The following is an 18,030-nucleotide window of genomic DNA, read 5'->3' as shown; positions in this document are numbered from 1 at the left end:
TGCTTTTCGTTTATTTCAAAAGGCGGAACATTTTTAATAACTCGGTTAATTAATATAAATACGCACTTTCACTTGCAAATTCCGCTTTCTTTATTCATTTTTTTTATGAGGGAGAAACAAATCAAATGAACATTTGCAAGGCTCGCAGCTCAGCTTCCGGTTTGGAAGGAAGTGGAGTCGTTGTATCACACGTGCTTAATATTGCAGGACATTTTAACCAAACAAAACATAGATCCACTTAAAATGTCAACCATACAATATAGCGCGTAACTTTAAAACTGGAATTTTTGCCCATAGGCACGACGATATAAAGAGAGGTGCCAACATGCTGAAATCCACGTATCGCACAGGTCTGATACGTCACAAAAAAAAAGAGCCAATCGAATGTCTTGAATTTGAACCGTTTCGATTGCTGTACGTTGTATTTTTTTTGTTATCCGGGTATTCCAACGTTCTCATACGTCACAATGAAAATCAGCCAATGGATTGGATGAATGTTGAGCGGCTTAGATCGTTATTTAAAAACTGTGCATTTGTAACTGTTATCCGGGTATTTCACCGTTCTGGAACGTCACCATGGAAAAGAACCAATAGAATCCCAGACTCTTCGGTGGCGTAGTTGGTTACAGTACCCGTACTTTTTAGCGAGCGCATTAGGCGCTTATTAGGTTGTAGTTTTAGCAGAACTTAGATGCATTTGTTTGTTATTATACATTTTTTTTACGTGTGAGAAAAACTTTATTAGCGAGCGGGTTCAGAGCCGAGAATGTCGGGCTGCTGCAGCTGTGCGCAACATGTGAAGAAACTCAGTGAGCAAATATCAGTGATGAGGAAGGAGATCAAGAACCTGAGGTAAAATGAACCGTGAACGTCGTTATACTCGTCTCAGCGCAGCTCGCTTTCCTCGTGGATTTAATTTCCTCTGTCTCACCTACAAAGTGAGGGGATACCGCTTCCTTTAGTTTATTTCTGTCCATTCACGCGGCAGTGGAAGGAGAGAGAGAGAGAGAGAGAGAGAGAGAGAGAGAGAGAGAGAGAGACTAGCAGGGAGGCACAACGCGCGGAGAGACGTGATTTCACCACAATCCACGACTTTCAGTTCAATAGCAGTTTGTTATTATTCACCAGGTACAAAAGGAAAAAGTTAACGAGTTGAAAGCAACATTAACTTAAGCAGGCAGCAATTTTTTTTTTTTTTTTTAACCAGGTCCAGGCTCGCTAAGAAGTCACGGGCTGCAACCGAAGCAAGCTAAGTTCATGTTGCTCATTTTTTGACAAAACACAAAAAATCGTTCTCCCATCATGGTGAAATTGTCAAGCCAGGGGAGGAATGACTGATAGCGAACACTGACTGTAAAGATCACAAGAATCATGGAGATGAAATCACGTCTTCACTCTCGATGTTCAACTCGGGCCGAACAAGACGAGTCACGGCTATGTATGTCAGCGAACGTGACGAAGCACGAAAATAGCCCCCTCTGGACTGTTTTAAATGTTCATATAAATAAATGTTCATATTTCAATAAATTTTCTTGGAATATTTTCCAGGATTGATTGTTTAATAAAATATCAAAACAGCTTGTGAGAAATCATTAGTATTTTTCATGCCAGGTCGGATATCAAGGTATTTTATTATCCCTTTGACATAATGTTGTTAGTTGAAAGTTTAAAAAAAAAAGCACCATTGTGGTTATATTTATAACAAATTATATATTTTTTTGAGTATATCAAACAAGTAGTCCTCTACTAGACTATTTTATCCCTTCAGGGAGCCCCCACTCACAAAAAAGGTTGGAGACCCCTGGACTATAGGCTACTGTTCCACTCGTGCGTGGTTTCGGTGTCTGCTGTCGCACGTTGGTGAAACTGTTTTTCTCTGTGAACCTTGCCCTGCTCTCAGGCAGAAGTTGGAAGGCGCCCTCCTCTCCCACAAGAAGCACCTGTCGCACCTGCAGGCCGCTTTCACCGCATCTGATCGGAAGGGGGCGACACCGGGTGCGCGGACCACCCCGAAGGAGCATGTGGCTGGGGGCATTTCTTTAGAGCAAGGTGTGTTAGCCGTGCGTTATGGAGCAGTCCTCTCCAACTACTGTGGTTATACCCTAGAGTAATGTATGTAACACGATTGCTTTTGTGTCCTGTCTAGGTGTACTGTTTATTCTTAAAAAAAAATTATAAAGCCCTTTCCACAAATAACGTTGTTGTTAATGTTTCATTACGAAAGGTATAGTAACTCCCTCCTGATCCTCCCGACACGATTACTGAACGCTAGAATGGCTGTGCTGCATTTATAACACGCTGCTTCATTTCAGGTCTTATTGAGACAGTTCCGATTGGATTCATCAGCTCTTGCTTCTCAGCGAAAAACGGCACTCCTCGTCAACCTGTCGTGTGCAGGTCTTCTCGCGCAACACTCCGAATACGGAAGGCTGCTTTCAATAACCCAGAGCATGCTCTCCTGGGCCTGGAACACTACTCACACATATGGTGCGAAGTTCAGTCACCTTTCCTTGATCTCTAACCTGTGCGTGTAAATGTAATGTTGCGGTTGACATTAGTAAATATCGTTACAGCTGTCTGACAAACCAGGATGGTTTGTAATTCCTGGAGGACCATAATACACAGCTGCAATGTTCGGTCTGTCGTTTCTTCTGTGTGACTCTACAGGATAATCTTCCTGTTCCATAAGAATGGACACCTGAGCTACAAAGCCAAGGTGAAGCCCCCCCGGCTGAATGGCCAGAGGGTTGGGCTGTACTCCACCCGTAGCCCCCATCGGCCCAATGCTCTGGGACTCACTTTGGCCAAACTGGATAAGATCACAGGTAGTAGGACAGAAAACTGGAGCTGGGTGGGGAGGTCAGATGAGCAAGCCCTTCTGGTCATTTCTGATACTGCTGTTTTACATTGTCACATGTATCCTTTTGTATGCTTGTCTAAAGGAGAGGGAGGAATGAAAAGAGCATTGTTCCTTTCCATGTACTGTGGTTCATTTAATTATACAGTGGCTCACCAGTATACCATTGCTGAACTGATGCATTAACTCTTTTTGCCTTTTCAAAATATAAAATATAAAGCTTTTGCTAATCTGTTTTTTTGTTTCAGCATTTTTAGAAGGGAGTAAATGTTGCAGTGTTTCTTAGTTATATAAGGATAAAAGTTCATTTGCAGTTTTTTTTTTTTTTTTTTTTCCTGCAGGTGATACACTCCACCTGTCTGGAATAGACATGATCTCTGGCACACCTGTGTTGGATATAAAGCCTTACATTCCAGACTATGATTGTCCCCAGAGCAGAAGTGGCTTGGGTGGAGAGGAGTGTCTCTCTGCTTGCATGTCATCAGGTGAGATGATTCACTCTGTCGAGGAGCAGGCTAAGGAACAGGGTCTGTGCACGCATCCAGATGCTCGTGGAGATGTGGAGGACGAGGAGGAGCTGCAACTGAATCTCCACGCTGAAGTGATTCCTTCACTGCTTTCCACTTGGGTTTTCGATTCAAGGCCGAGTGATGCTCCAGATGTTGCAGGAGGGGGGCAGGTGGCCTCACTCCTGAGAGAGGTTGAGAACTACATCAGTCAGAGAGATGACTTCACCCTGGAAACTGTAGAAGGAAACCCTGGAGTCACTGACTCTGCGGATGCAAAGTTACCAGCTCTCCAGAGGCCCACATGTAGTACGAAGGTGTGCTATGGAGAGGAGTCCTACAGTACCATAGCCTCCTGGATCCGGAAGCCCCCAGTGAACTGCCTGGCAGTAAGATTCACACAGCATGCAGAGATGGAACTGAGAGAGTTTCAGCCACCTGGCAGAGCAGGTACCGCCAATGAGATACTGAACTGAAAATACTGTATTTTGTGATCAGTGTGGAAGCAAACCTACTTCTGGGTGTATTCTTGTCTACATCCACTGGGGGGTAGTATTTAGTTACTGTATTACAAAACTCAGTGTTAGGTGATAAAATTTGGCTTGTTTACTGTATTCTGAAATTTCAGAACAAGCAGTGGTCACAAATGTCAGGTCTGTGGATGATGACTTTCCCTCTTTGTCGGTGTCCTGCAGTGCTTGGGAAGCCCAGTTTCCGGTTTTTGCACAGTTCAGAGGAGGCAGCTGCCGCCATCAAGGCGGTGTTGGCTGCTGACCCGCGGTCTGTGTACCGACGTGGCCGCTGCCAGGACAAGCTCTTCTTTTTCACCCTGGACACAGCTGACATCACATGTTGGTTTGGCAAGAATTTCGCCGAAGTGCTTCGAGTGCAAGCTGTTAAACCAGAGCTGTGATGCGACAGGGGCTGCAGGTGGTTAAAGAACATTTTGTGTGTGTGTCTGACTGCACTGTGAGGTTTCTCTCTGATTACCACCACTACAATGTCTTTTTGCTGAGGAGGTTAGCCTAGCTCTATGTACCTTGTTTGGGATGTAACACAGCACCTGTTCATTTTTGCATGTGTTATATTTTTTTCCTTAAACTCTTGTTTTACAATGGAAATAAAACTGTTTTAATATACAGACCTGGGGGGCAGGAGGTGTTTGAACCTTTGGATCAAAATAGCAGCCCTGGACAAGTTTGAAAATGAACTTCAAAAAAGGAGAAAAATACAGTGAATGTAGCATGTGGTGGAGAAATTCCTGTGAATCTCCATGAAGTGACACTGAAAGTAGGTGTTGGAGGTGAGGGAGAGGATATCAGAAGAGACCCTCTAACAACAGTGTACTGCAGCTCTGCTTTGTGTGTGTGTGTGTGTGTGTGTTTTTATACTGCTGCGTGTGGCTGGAGTACGATTCTCTACAACATACATACAAAAGGATAGAACTTATCGGGATCTCACAAATGTAGCGAATTTTTAGTAAAGTTGTCTGAAACCGTTTATCCTAAGCGGGGTTGTGGCAAGCTGGAGCCTAACCCGGCAATACAGGGTGCAAGGCTGAAGGGGACACACCCAGGACGGGACACCAGTCTGTTGCAAGGCATCCAAAGTGGGACTTGAACCCCAGACCCACCAGAGTGGGCATAAGCCAAACCTGCTGTCCCACCTCGCCCCCCATTTTAGTAAAGCATTTGTGTTTATTATTCATTTAGCTACTGTTTTTTTCTCTAAAGCACCTTACCATGTTAAGCTAAGCTATTGCCGAGTGGCACTGACCCCCATTGCAATGAAATGCTTTGAGAGGCTGGTGCTGGGACATATTAAGGATACCATCCCAGACACTTTGGACCCACTGCAGTTTGCCTGCTGCCACAACAGATCCATTGAAGATGTAATGTCACACACACTTCACAGCATTTTGGCTCACTTGGACAATAAAAACTGCTATGCAAGGCTATTATTTGTGGAATATAGCTTGGCATTTAACAGTGTCACCCTGACCAAGCTGATCCACAAACTACTAGGTCTGGGACTGAGTGCCATACTGTGCAACTGGATCCTGGATTTCCTCACAAACAGACCCCAGCATGTGCATATTGGCAGAAATACCTCCTCCCCATTAACCCTCAACACTGGCACTCCACAGGGAAGCGTCCTGAGCCCGGTACTGTATTCCTTGTTCACACATTACTGTGTAGCCAAGCACAGCTCCAACACCATCATAAAGTTTGCTGACGATGCCACCGTTGTGGGTCTGATCATGAATAACAATGAGACGGCCTGCAGAGAGGAGGTGAGGCTCCTGGCAGAGTGGTGCCAGGACAACAACCTGTCTCTAAATGTCAGTAAGACTAAGGAGCTGGTGACTGACTTCAGGAAACAGGATACGGTTCAGGCACCCATCTATGTAGGAGGGGACATGGTAGAGAGGGTCAACAGCTTCAGATTCCTAGGGGTCACCCTCACTGTCAAACTCACATAGACTGAGCACACAGCATCGACAATCAAAAAGGCCCATCAACGTCTCCACTTCCTCAGGCGTCTGAAGAAAGCCAGGACGTCCACTACAGTCCTCACTACTTTCTACAGGTGTGCGGTGGAGTCCATCCTCACAGGGTGTATTACATCCTGGGGTGGCAGCTGCTTCATACAGGACAAAAAAAGCCCTACAGAGGGTGGTCAAAACGGCTCAGGGAATCATCTGCACGCAGCTACCAGCAATCCAGGACACCTACACCACAAGCTGGCTCAGAAAGGCGATGCGCATCATGAAAGATCATGGTCACCCCGCACGGGCACTTTTCTCTTCTCTGCCGTCTGGAAAGCGGCTCAGATCTATTCGAACCCGCACTGCTAGGTAGAGGAACAGCTTTTACCCCACTGCTGTAAGAGTATACAACACTCACTAATAATAATATGCCACCTGTAGTAACTAGAGCTGGACTGCTCCTTCCAGGCACTGGTAGATTACACTGTCACTTAAGCATTCTCATCATGTTCTGATTTCTCTGGCTGACTACTGTTATTATATTAGCATTACTCATTTTCATTCTTGTTTTGTGCAGTATTCTATTCTATTCAATTGTTTTGCCTGGAGAAGCATTCATTCATTCAAGAAGAATTCATACTGCTGCTGTTATGATATTGGTATTCATAGTTCTGTTTTTCATCCGTTACACACATCAAGTCAGTTCGATTTTATTATCGCATGTATTAAAAACATGAGACAAATACCACAAAACAACACCACCTAGTGCCTGCCACACGCTGCCCAAGACTCAACGACTGTTTTGTTTCCCGCGCTCTACGTTCCTTTGAAATGCGTCGGCGCGTACGTGATGACGTAGATAACGTAACAAACACGTTTAGGGGAGCGGTGTTCTAGCCAATCGCATCAATGTTACGTGTGTTTGAAATCCGGGCGGGACGTGAAATGTGGTATGTTTTGTCTTATTAACATTTCTCTGTAATATAATAACAATACAACTTACATCAGATCGATCCCTCAGCAAGTGTTCGTAACGTCTGTCCGCCGCCTTTGGACACGTCTTAGCGTAAAATTGTGTTTGTTATTTCACAGCTGGAGGTTAGTCTCGCCCTGCTTCACGCGTCGTCGGTTCACGTCAGATAATTCATTATATTTTGTACGTTTTTCTTATTTTGAAAGTAAAGTTGTGCAACTCTATTTTTGTTTCTTAGTAATTTCTGAGTAATTGAAGCTACTTCTTTCTTCACAGATTTCACAATGTCGGCCAGAAGAGGACCACACCACCAGGAGAGTAATCATGTAAGGCTCTGACTTTGTTTGTCCTCTCCTGATGAAAAAACAGTGATGATGAGCATCTTTGCTCGGGAATGACCTGCTGTTGTCATTGTCACGGTGTCTCTTTGTGCCCAGGCTGTGCCCGCAGTCCGATTGCCCGACAGGACCCCCCTGCGTCCCCTGCGCTGCGGGCCTGCGGCCGTGCAGGTGTCGCTCTCACCTGGGACCGAACTGCTCTCATGCGGTGTCAACATGAAGGTGACACTTTGCTCCCTTCACCTCTGGTTTGATTTCTTCACCATCTGCTGCCCTGTGATGTGGGTAAGAAATGAGGTTGATTGATTGATTGTTTTCCTCCAAACAGGCTGAAATGGGAAAACACACACTGGATCCAATGGTTGTGAATGGCACTGTGATTCCTGGAGAAGATGAGGACCATTTCAAGGAAAATGTTCCTGATGTCCAGAAAGTCATCCTGGAGTGTCTGAGTTTGAAGAAGCTGGCATTGTCTCATGATGGTGTTTGCGTGATGGCAGGGGGACAAGATGGTGAAAGGGAACAAGGTGGTGAGGCTGAACGTTCAGATGGCATGACCGACGAAGAAAGTGCAGTGTCTGAAGATAGCACTGATGGGCGGTGTGACAACGATGGGGTCGGCCACATCACGTTAAAATCCTTCATTTGCACCGGAGTTGATATTGAAATTCCCGATAATACCAGGTTTTCCGAGGACACTGTCATACTGTTGGCTGAAGACCATGCTGCTGAAAATCATTGGTCTTCTGCGCTTGAAAGTGAAAACCTTGGGAACTTTGAGGACTTCATCCTTTCTTCCAACAGCATGAAGCATGAAGATCACAATTATGGTCAAGTGGAAAAGTTCATGATCAATGCAGAAAGTAGCCAGTTAGGGTTTGAACCCCTACCTGATTTGAATGAGTCTGAAGCAAATGCTCCAGAGAACAGGGTGGAAATTTCTTCTGAGAATCCCTCAGAGTTCCCTAGTGAGAACTTGGGAGATGTTGCTCATGATTATGAGCTGGAGAGAGACAGCTATTGCCAAGAAGGAAGCACGCAGTCTTTTCCGTCACTGTGTGGTGTTAGTGAGCCCAGCTGTACAGTTGAGGCTGTAGGTCCTGATGGAGGACCTGAGGTTCTGTCCAATCAATGCTCCATAATCCTTGACACATCCATGCCACAAGTCTCACTCATTGTGCCATCCAGCCCACTCTTACATTCTTCCCGCTGGCACAGATCAGAAGAAGAAGCAGCTGTCCAAAGTGTGGTTGCTGCCCTAAGTTCTACTCCTGTTATGAGGCCAACATCTCCAGCTGATCTTTCAGCAAGACTGCCAAATGGGTCTTTGGAGATCAGTGTTGCACAGAGTATCTCTGATGAACCCAGTGACAAGTGTCCATTGGTTAAGAAGTCAGTGTCCATGGACTCTACCTCCAAGCACTCTGACGAGACATCTGCTGATTTGATGAGGTCTATGCTATCTATTCCCATGACCCCTAAGATGCAGACCTCACTGATCCAGAATGTTTGCCCAAAGGAGATGAATCAGGACTTTGATGCACCTCAGCAAGCTGAAGTGGAGTGCCATCAGAAAGGAGGGGAGCCAACCCTAAACCCAGCCTGCATGGAGCCCGCTCCGAAAACACCAGAAAGGCAGGAGATTCTCCTGGGTGGCCGAGCGAGCAGCTTGTGGACTGAGAAATTCGAGAGCCCCATGCCCTCGCCCCAGCACAACTCCACAGAACTGAGCTCTCCACCAAGCTGTGGATCAGCTCAGCCCAGCGAGGGGAACAACGCTGCACAGTCGGTGGCTCCCCTGCATCTCCCTCTTGCCCAGTCAGAGCCCCTACAGCAGCAGCTTTTGAAGATGATGGAGCTGCTCATCCTTAAGTCAGGGGGCTCCACGTCGCACCAGCATGTCGCTGTCGGGACGAGCCCGGTGCACCAGAATGAGCGTAGCGTCAATACCTCCGGCCTCTTCGAGCTCAAAAGGGAGATCTCTGTGGCCGAGGCGAGCACCAGCACTGATTCCCTGCTCTGGACGTGAGTGAGCTTCGAATTGTGAGAAAAATTAACCTGGTTGTGTTGGTGGTTTAATGAATGGTTCATTACCGGGTTACTATCAAAATTTATTTCATCCATTTGTATATGTGAAGCAGATTGTTTGTTTATTACTCAAGGATGTAACATCAGAGCTGCTTTTGGGATCTTAAATAATGTAAACTTGGTTCTTTAACCATTAATATACCTTGCGATCCTTCTGTGAGAACATCCGATAAGGTTGTGTGTGTGTTACTGTGTCCTCCGTGCATCAGTCTGACTCCTGGAAGCCTGGAATCGGCATCAAGAGAGGAGCTGCAGCAGCGTTTGACCTCTCTGCTCATCATGGTGGAGGTTCTGTCCCAGCAGCTATCCTCCGTCCGGGGTCACAAACAGAGCGCTGGACCCGGGCCTTCTGAGCTCAGGGAAAAGCTCGTCCAGACAGACCACACCGAGCTCAACCAGGTTGGACCGCAAGACATGGTTCATGATGGGATGGGGCGCTCTGGTCCTCACCATGCTGTGGTCAGATACAAGTTGCTGCTTGGGCAACCATTAACTCCATCGTAGGTTTGAATGTGCGCACCGCTAGGTGGGAGTGGCTGTAGTTCGACTGAAATAATACGCTGATGTTCCAGCCTTATGTGGATCCGCAGTTTTGGATGGACGTTGCCATTGTGCTTACAGAAAGTGCTGTTTGTGCTCTTGATGGCACCATTGACATTCACTTTCTGTCCAGGTGGTGATTTACAAGGAGCTGTATGAGAAAGCCCTGGAGAAGATCCACCACCTGGAGCTGGACCACGAGACCATGGGGAACCTTCTTGATAGTGTGAAGGACACGAGGGCCGCTATGGTGAGGGATCTTTCTGTCAGGCTTGGCAAGGGTTGATTGCTCCTTGGTTTTGCTACCTGAAACTTTGGTCAAGAAGTAATTTTTCATTGAAGCCATTTTCTCCTCTTCTCAACAGGCTGCAGTCAGTGCAGGAACGGAGGAAACTCTTGCTAAGTTAACGGAAATCACTTGTGTGACCAAAGAAGATCAAGATGGGGTCTCCATACAGGTAAATCATTCAAAAAAGTGAAATTTTGTGTTAATCTGAGAGCTGTTCATAGCTGTCCTGATGCTGTAGAAGAACATGAAGTTGAAAAGACACATTTTATACTCTGTTGCAATCAAATGATCAGCCTTGATGGAGCAAATTAAAGCGATTAAGGTCTCCTCTCTGTGTTGCTGCCCTGTCCTACTCTGCTCTCCATGGTGACCACTAACACCTCCACCTGCGTGGTCCTTCCAGATGAAGCAGATGAGGGAACTGTACAGGAAGTGCAGGGAGACGTTGAGAAGGATGGGGGATAAGGCCCGCGAGTGCCAGCAGGAGCGCGACCGCATGAGGCAACTCATGGAGGAAGCGATGAGGGCAAAGGAAGCGGTAGGTGTTCATCAGCGTGGGCTTCGGAGAAACATCACTCAAGTACATAGAATTCTGAGCACTGGGACATCCCTCAGGACATGTTAGAAGACAGTTTGATTCCTCTTCATATTTATATATTGCTAAGAAAGTGTGTTAATATATTAGTGTAATGAGGCTGCATCGTAACACAGTTTGGAATTAAACAATCTTGGTCTCTCACCCCAAATCCAGGCTTTCAGTGTGATGGAGCAGCTCCGGGTTCAACATGCCATCCAGGTGGCGAGGCTGGAGGAGAATGTGGGCTCTCATGTGACCCTCAAAGGGGCTCTGTCCAAAGCCCACCTAGAACAGGTATTTCTTTGGGCTGCGTTCTGCTCTTCCTGGAGGTCACAACCACTCCCAACCTGGTCTGTAGCTACTGCCCACTTTTAATGGATTGTTCCCCCTGCCGCCCACCTGGTTCCTTTGTCCTTTAGGCCTCCCTGAACAAGGAGCATGTTGAGTCCATACAAGCTATGAATGAACTTCTAGACGTGAGCATGTCCCACCAAACCAATCTGTACAAAGAGGTTGGTTAACGTTTCTCCCCGTTTGTTTCGGCACTTATGCTATGATCTGTTTTCAGAGCTTTTAACGACACGTTTCAAGAACGGAAGTACAGTACAGAGAGCCTGTGAAGTGTGAATGGGACTTGTGAGCTGTGAACCAACATGGTTTGATTTTACTTCTGCAGCTATGCAAGGCTCGATGTCTCCTCCAGAGGTCCAACCCTTTGGTGCTCAAGGTGCACGAAAAGATGGCAGTCGCCCTTGGAGAGGCCAAGAAACGGGAGGAAGAGAGGAAACAGGCAGTGGAGGAGAAAAACAAGGTCGGCCATTAAGGATATAATACGGTTGTTACCTGGAATTGTTTAAAGGCCCGTGAATAGATGTTTATTAAATTGAAGTATCTTGCGGAAGGGTGCAAAAGCTGGACCTTTGATATGTCTTGAACCAGCTGTCTTATATGTTCACGTCTTTAACGCGTTTTTCATTTTTCCTTACATTTTTACCACATTGTTTACTTTGAATAATTAGCAGTGAAGCTCAGTTAGACCCTAAACGCAGATTTAAATTTCGAATAGTCTCCTGAGAACTAGCCACACATTTCCGTCCACTCTAGAGGACAAATAGTTTTAAGTTAATCTCCCAAACCCCACAAGCTAAATTCAGAGTCCAGATGCATTTTATAGAGTTTTCTATGATTCTAAATGATGCCACGTGTTTGGAGGGGTGGGGCTTAGGCAACTTCACAGAAAAAATCCAGAATCTAGTGAGGTTTGAGGAGGATACTGGTATTATATTGATTTTTCAAACAAATGTTTCAGATTCAAGATGAACTGACACAGACGATGTCAAGGCTGCAGGATGCCACAGAGAAGGCTGCAGATCTCAGTCTGCATGTAACCATTTTGAACTCAGGTAGATACTTGCACTGCCAAGGTCTTGACCTTTAATGAGCTTTGTTCATATGCCACCAGGGTTGTACCCATTAGACATTACAAACAGTATTTTGTGGAGAATTCCCCTTTGTCGAGACGCAGCTCAGCCCAACCGGGTGTCCTGTATTTCTGTGTGCCCCAGAGATCGGTGTGCTGCGACAGCAGCTGGGCGAGGCAGAGGAGGAGCGCACACAGCTGCACATGAAGAACACAGAGCTGTCTGCTACAGTGTCCTCCATCCAGGCCTCCTACGCTTTCCTGCAGCAGGCCCTTGCTGACGAGACCCGCAAGTATGTCCTTCTCCCGCCACCCGTGCCGCCGCCTTCATATTCCCTTTCTTGCTGGGTTGTATGTATGTACAGTACACTGAAACATGGTCGTTCTCCCTATACCTGTATAACTGTTTCAAGTGCAGAGTTGCCACCTCGGGCAGCTCTAGTCCTCAAGTTTGACATTTGCTCCACCTGCAGGTTGCAGCAATCGTCCGAAGAGGCCAGGGAGGCGACTGAGCGAGTGCACAGGTTGGTTTCCACCCTGGATCTCCTACGCCGTGGCGGTAGCGGAGCACACTGGAGCGTGTGTGGCTGTGTTGGTGTCAGACACTACCATCAAACTGGCAGCTACACTGTAGTATTATTGCCACATTCAAAAATTTCTAGTCTGTACTTCCGTGTGAAATTTGGTGCAATACAGTCTGACAAGTGTTGTTTGGTTTCTTTGGTTATGTTTGTATGCCTTGAAGAAAAAAAAAAAAATGGGAGAAGCGGTCATCAGTATGTTTGTATTTCACAGCATGTAGCAATTTACCTGTTTACACATCAGAGTCAATTGTTATGGCATCGGCTCAGGATGAAAAGGGTCCTGCAGCTGGATTTGAGGTCTTCTGGGTGCAAGGTGATGGCTCTAACCAGTTCCCACCTGCTGCTCATTTATTTATTTGTTTCTTACTAATATGTTTCAAACATTCTTTAGCATTAAAGATGTACGTATTTAGACTGTCAGTTTTACTTTGAACTTTCAAGATACCTTGCACCCGGACCCAATGCGTGTCCCCTGTGTTCCCTTTAGCTTGGAAGCTGAGCTCAAGGAGTCCTGCTGGCAGCTGGAAGAGCAGGCACACATGCTAGCTGAGAGAGAGCAGATGCTGACAGAGCTGCGCAGCCAGGCCCAGGTCCACATCCAGCAGCTGGAGCAGCTGCATGAAGTCCAGGAGCAGCTTGCGGCTTTGAAGGAGATGAACGAGGTGAGTGACCCCCCCCTCCCCCCGCCAAGGGAGACTTTGGCTATATTGGGAACGACGGGAGCAGCGAGAGCTAACTGATGTGCTGGCTTCACCTCGGCAGTACCTGCAGGCCGAGAACGAGCTGTCGCAGGAGCAGGTGGCGGAGAGCGAGGGGCTGCTCAAATCTCATCTGCAGGGTCTGAGGGAGAGGAATCTGGAGTGCGAGGACCTTAAGCGGCTCCTCTCCGAGCTCAGGTGAGCAGTCGGAGACGACCGTTCGCTCCGAACACCCAGTATTGCAATAGCACGCTTAACAGCAGCACGCCACCTGCAGGCAGGAGAGGGAATGTCTGCTGGAAGAGCTGGACAGCACGCGGTCCAAAGCGCGCGCCATGCTGCTGGACATGGGCGAGCAGCTGAGCCAGGCATCCGTGGATGTGGCCGTGTTGCATCACCGTGTCCACGGTCTCACCTCCGCCCTACAGAGCGCGCTCCACCCGGAGGTAGGACCTTCTGCTCTGCTCCCACCCTGCATAAGAGCCTGACATACAAGAGCCTGATTTGTTCATTCATTATGCAGGGTCACGGTGGCCCAGAGCCTGTCCTGGATGCCAGACAATCACCTGGCAGAAAGAGAGAGAGAGAGAGAGAGGTTAATTTAGAATTCACCCAAAACAACCATCTTTGGACTTTGGGAGGAAATACATGCACACTGCACAAAGACTGAACTTCATGAACCCCATTTAAACCCAGAAACTGCGAGCACCAACACTGCAGTATATGTTATGCTTTATTTACAGCTGGACTACTGGTAGCGTAGTGGTTATAATCACTTTTGGATCCAAAAGGTTGTAGGTTTGATCTCCACCTGTAATTGTAAGTCACTTTGGAGAAAAGCATCAGCTAAATGTAGAAGTATTTATTTATATACGTATGATATATAAAACAAAACATATCAAACCTAACTGCATTGCGGATGTCTACGTACAGTATATCTTATGTTTGTGTTTGCAAAGCTGTACGGTACTTACTACACATTTATGTTGAGTTCAGTTATTCAGTTTGTCCCTGGATACTGCTGCAGGTGCTCCTATGTGAAATTGATTTTTTTTTTTGGTCTGAATATAGAAGCCAGATGCTTCCAACCAAAGTGCGATCCCCCAGCTTCCCACTCAGACGCCTCGCCGTGCAGCCGGGTCCTTCCTGGACACCGTCATGGTGGCCATCTCCACTGAGGAGGAAGAGGGCTGTGAGACGGGTGAGGACCTAAAGCTCTGCCCACCTGCAGGGATCACGATCATTTTTTAATTTTTATTTTAGTTAACTTTTGTTACTAGGTCTGGAGGAGGGTCATGAGGACGGAATGGGTGGTGGAAACAGTGCTTTCTCTCGCATTGCCTCCATCACACCAAAGAAGCAGCAAGGTATCCCATCACAGTCTCGCACACATACACGCACACCCCAACCTCGTACTTCATTGCTATCGGAATAGCTAGTAACTTGTGGGCTTTACAGATGCTCCCCTTGAGGAGGAACGGAGCAATGTAGTGGAGCTGCTCTCGGGTCTGGGAGACGCCCTTTCAGAGCTCATCTCCACCATCACCCAGCTGCGGGAGGTGAAGGACACAGAGCAGCGGGAGCTGGAGCACACTGTGTAAGTCTAACATGGAGTGTTATTGCGAATATTCCTGGAACATGTTGTGTGCACAACTAGTTAGTTAGTTTTGGGACAAGAATCCATCTGCTTTGCTTTGAAGAGGACACTTACTTTGGGGGAAGGGAGATACTTTACACTGAGTCCTCAGCTTATGAACATACAGCAGCTGGGAGTGAAAGCCTGTTCATAACTTGATCTGCTGGTAAATCCAACAACTACATCACAATTGAAAAAATCTTAATACTGACATCCCTTGATTTATTCATGGGCCAAGTTTACATCAACCCTGTGAAGGCTATACGTAATGAAACATTTGTAAGATGATGATTTATTCCATTTTCAACACTCACTCATCTGTTCTCGGGTCACTGGGTTCCATTCCACCCTGAAAACAGAGTGCACACAGAGTACGTTACAAGACGGCCATGTTAAAACACTGTTTGGGTGTGTTTTACTGCCCAATAATGTCTGGATGCAGAAATGCAACTTGCAGAAACAAATTTCTGAAAATAGGAAGAAAATACAGTTTAAAAAAAAAAATAGGGTATTTGAAAAGTTGTAACTCCAAGTGCTCATGAGGACCCAGTGTAATACTTTACGTAGGGTTAAAGGGAGCGGGACCACTGGGGCGTAATGTGGATGAGACCCCCAGTAACACTCATCCCTGCCGGTTGTTCCAGCTGCAGCCTACGGGGGGAGCTCCAGGTGCTCACAATCAAACACAGCTCTGAAGTTGCGGACCTCAGGGTGCAGATGCAACGACTCCAGGCGCGGGTGGATAAGGATGCAGAGGTGCTGCAGCACAAAGCCCAGGTGAGCCGAGGTCCGCCTGGTTTAGCAGAAGCCAAGTAGAGGTCGTACTCTATACTTACTCACGTTCCATTGTATTTACCGTGCTGTCTTTCTCCTAATATGACTCCATATTCTAAAAATAGTTTGAATTAAATGTTAAACTTTTGAATGGTCTCCTGAGAACCAGTGAGATGCAGTTGGCTGGTTTTCAGTAGACCATTCAAAATTTAAAGTTAGAGCCCATACTCTCAGTGCTGCTGAATAAACACAATCATGGCCATGCACAATTTGCACAGCTCAACATGAATGGCCTTTTGTGTGTGTTTGTTTGTTTATTAAAAACCCTCTCAGGAGGAGAGAACTTTGAAGAAACTATGCAGCGAACTGGATCAGAGCAGAGAGCTCCTGCAGCAGTATCGAAGTGAAAACAGCGTGAGGCATCATTTGTTAAATGGCCTGCATTGTGAATACGACTAATACACTGAAGCTTTGTGCTCTGCATGGATGACCGTGTGTGTGTTGTAGGACCTGCGTCGGGAGCTGACTGGACTGCGACACTCCCTGCAGCAGGCGGAGCTCGAAGCGCAGGTGCTCAGAGAGGAGCTCTCCACAACAGGGGCTCATTCTGAGCTCGAGACCCTCAATGAGAGGCTTGAGCTGCGCAAGGAGGTGAGCACTGTCACAGGCGTCTCGCCATCCGCTCAGCCTGAGGCTGCTGTGCTTGAACCCGTTTCCTGTGCCAACAGGTGGCAAAGCTGAAGAGGAACCTCATGGAGGTCGAAGACAGTCGGGGGAAGTTACTGGAACGAGCCAAGAGACACGTAAGTGGCGCACGACCGGATCGACCTGTGCTTACGTCATACCTGTTGAATTCTTTATAGAGCTTCATTACTGTAATTTACTGGGGTATTTTCTCTCCTCCAGCAACTAGTGCATGAAACTAACCAGAAGAAATCGGAAAGGGAGCTGCATCTGTTAGATAAAATGATCGACACCGTACGGCAGGTAACCCTCCATACCCTGGAAAAATCTGGGTGACAAAAGTCGGTCGCCGCACTGCTGCTCTCACCTGAGCACTGCTGTTCGTCTCTTGCTCCACAGACGCTGTCATCCATCCCAGCCGTGGTGCAGAACTGCGAGGAGCTGCAGAAGCTCGTGACGTACCTGGGGTAGTCCTGCCAACACTGGACCGTGTCCAGGCTCCCATTTTACAGATCCCATATAAAGGTTTTCAATGTTAAGTTTTGTTTAAAATAATGTCTTAATTGTTTTTTTATATTTAAAGACAAATTAAAAGTTAACTGGTACTCACTGATGGCAGGTTTCCTTCAATTGCAGAACTCGGGTGCGTTTTGATAAATACATTGTCACCACGGGGTGGCGTTTGTGCTACTGCAGCCACTGTAATGTGCGCGCGCGCACACGGCTTTCTCATTTAGCTGCTCTGTTCTCCAAAGGGATCTACAGTTATTTACCTGTTTACAGTCGTGGGCAGCCCTGGTCAGATTACATGTTTTGTTTGTTTTCCCAGTGAAAGGAACACAATGGCTAAAGAGGGAAGAACTTTAATGTGACATTTTTGCACGTTAATGGACAATTAATGTGCTGAATTTGATAGATTGGGAGGTATCAACAATGTGAGATGCAGTTAAGGGAATCTAGCACTTAGTACAACTCACTGTGCGCTATCCTATGTACCAGTTTGTTTTTACTGGAATAACTGTGATGACGGTGTATGTGCGCAGATGAACGCAGGAACACATGTACAGTACAAAGTCAAACTGTAGGAGATGATGGCACCGGCAAAGTAAACTGCACCAAGTCTAATGATGACAGATGTCCTGCTGGTAATGAGAAAGGAGGCTTGAGTGAGTCGAGAACTCAAATTGATGGAAGGTCACGAGTGCTTCCGTATTTAAAAACGAGCGTTCCGTTATTCAATTCAAAGTCCTTTTGAGGTTAAATGGAAATGAACAGACTGCAGAGACTCTGCTTGGACCAGCTGCAATATTTCACGTATCTGACAAACATCCCTCATGGGTCCAAGCACTAGTTGTGTTTTTGGAGCAGAGTCCTACATGTTCAACACTGTAAAACCAAGGTACATTGAGTGCGTCTTCCTCAACAGGGGCATCTGTCAGTTTCTGAACAAACAAACAGCTGGCACCATAGTGGTTAAAGCTAGTGCCTTTGGACCCAAAAGTCACAGGTTTGATTCCCATCTTCAGCTGTGGTACCCTTCAGCAAGGTACTTACTTACCCTTAAAAAAATTTCTCCAA

General features: G+C 46.7%; 3 protein-coding genes across 4 annotated transcripts; all 3 read left to right on the top strand.

Annotated features, from left to right (window-relative positions):
• The first annotated feature begins 582 nt into the window (after positions 1-582).
• trmo (tRNA methyltransferase O) lies at positions 583-4,498 on the top strand. Of its 2 annotated transcripts, none has more exons than XM_018735731.1 (6): positions 583-852; positions 1,901-2,049; positions 2,313-2,487; positions 2,668-2,825; positions 3,226-3,813; positions 4,059-4,498. In XM_018735731.1, exons 1-6 carry the CDS (start codon positions 767-769, stop codon positions 4,274-4,276), a joined length of 1,374 nt encoding a protein of 457 aa, XP_018591247.1. In that variant the 5' UTR covers positions 583-766; the 3' UTR covers positions 4,277-4,498. The 2 variants fall into 2 exon arrangements, with proteins under 2 accessions (XP_018591247.1, XP_018591246.1); XM_018735730.1 differs by having other exon boundaries at positions 3,199-3,813.
• A 2,263-nt stretch (positions 4,499-6,761) lies between these two features.
• LOC108924370 (uncharacterized) lies at positions 6,762-8,259 on the top strand. The gene is made up of 5 exons (XM_018735690.2): positions 6,762-6,801; positions 7,101-7,150; positions 7,262-7,384; positions 7,491-8,130; positions 8,231-8,259. Exons 2-5 carry the CDS (start codon positions 7,109-7,111, stop codon positions 8,257-8,259), a joined length of 834 nt encoding a protein of 277 aa, XP_018591206.1. The 5' UTR covers positions 6,762-6,801; positions 7,101-7,108.
• Positions 8,068-17,948, top strand: spag5 (sperm associated antigen 5). Its single transcript, XM_018736021.2, has 23 exons — positions 8,068-9,187; positions 9,460-9,649; positions 9,924-10,040; positions 10,156-10,248; positions 10,483-10,617; positions 10,831-10,950; positions 11,076-11,168; positions 11,333-11,467; positions 11,966-12,059; positions 12,222-12,369; positions 12,550-12,600; positions 13,148-13,322; positions 13,423-13,556; positions 13,636-13,804; positions 14,430-14,559; positions 14,639-14,725; positions 14,817-14,955; positions 15,639-15,771; positions 16,102-16,182; positions 16,276-16,419; positions 16,497-16,571; positions 16,675-16,755; positions 16,852-17,948. Exons 1-23 carry the CDS (start codon positions 8,319-8,321, stop codon positions 16,921-16,923), a joined length of 3,465 nt encoding a protein of 1,154 aa, XP_018591537.2. The 5' UTR covers positions 8,068-8,318; the 3' UTR covers positions 16,924-17,948.
• Positions 17,949-18,030: the final 82 nt, after the last annotated feature.

The sequence above is a fragment of the Scleropages formosus genome, chromosome 16 (assembly GCF_900964775.1).
Source record: "Scleropages formosus chromosome 16, fSclFor1.1, whole genome shotgun sequence".
Taxonomy (NCBI): domain Eukaryota; kingdom Metazoa; phylum Chordata; class Actinopteri; order Osteoglossiformes; family Osteoglossidae; genus Scleropages; species Scleropages formosus.
The sequence above is the reverse complement of the archived record's forward strand: the minus strand, read 5'-3'. Positions and strand labels throughout refer to the sequence as shown.

What these genes read in the sequence shown, in the direction of transcription:
- trmo (XM_018735730.1), top strand. Translation starts at nt 767, where the DNA reads ATGTCGGGCTGCTGCAGCTGTGCGCAACATGTGAAGAAACTCAGTGAG. An exon ending in AAGGAGATCAAGAACCTGAG is followed by an intron (nt 853 to 1,900) that starts GTAAAATGAACC and finishes CCCTGCTCTCAG; the next exon opens with GCAGAAGTTGGAAGGCGCCC. An exon ending in TCAGCCACCTGGCAGAGCAG is followed by an intron (nt 3,814 to 4,058) that starts GTACCGCCAATG and finishes GGTGTCCTGCAG; the next exon opens with TGCTTGGGAAGCCCAGTTTC.
- LOC108924370 (XM_018735690.2), top strand. Translation starts at nt 7,109, where the DNA reads ATGTCGGCCAGAAGAGGACCACACCACCAGGAGAGTAATCAT. An exon ending in ACCACCAGGAGAGTAATCAT is followed by an intron (nt 7,151 to 7,261) that starts GTAAGGCTCTGA and finishes CTTTGTGCCCAG; the next exon opens with GCTGTGCCCGCAGTCCGATT. An exon ending in CATGCGGTGTCAACATGAAG is followed by an intron (nt 7,385 to 7,490) that starts GTGACACTTTGC and finishes TCCTCCAAACAG; the next exon opens with GCTGAAATGGGAAAACACAC.
- spag5 (XM_018736021.2), top strand. Translation starts at nt 8,319, where the DNA reads ATGCCACAAGTCTCACTCATTGTGCCATCCAGCCCACTCTTACATTCT. An exon ending in TGTAACCATTTTGAACTCAG is followed by an intron (nt 12,060 to 12,221) that starts GTAGATACTTGC and finishes TGTGTGCCCCAG; the next exon opens with AGATCGGTGTGCTGCGACAG. An exon ending in AGAGCGCGCTCCACCCGGAG is followed by an intron (nt 13,805 to 14,429) that starts GTAGGACCTTCT and finishes GTCTGAATATAG; the next exon opens with AAGCCAGATGCTTCCAACCA.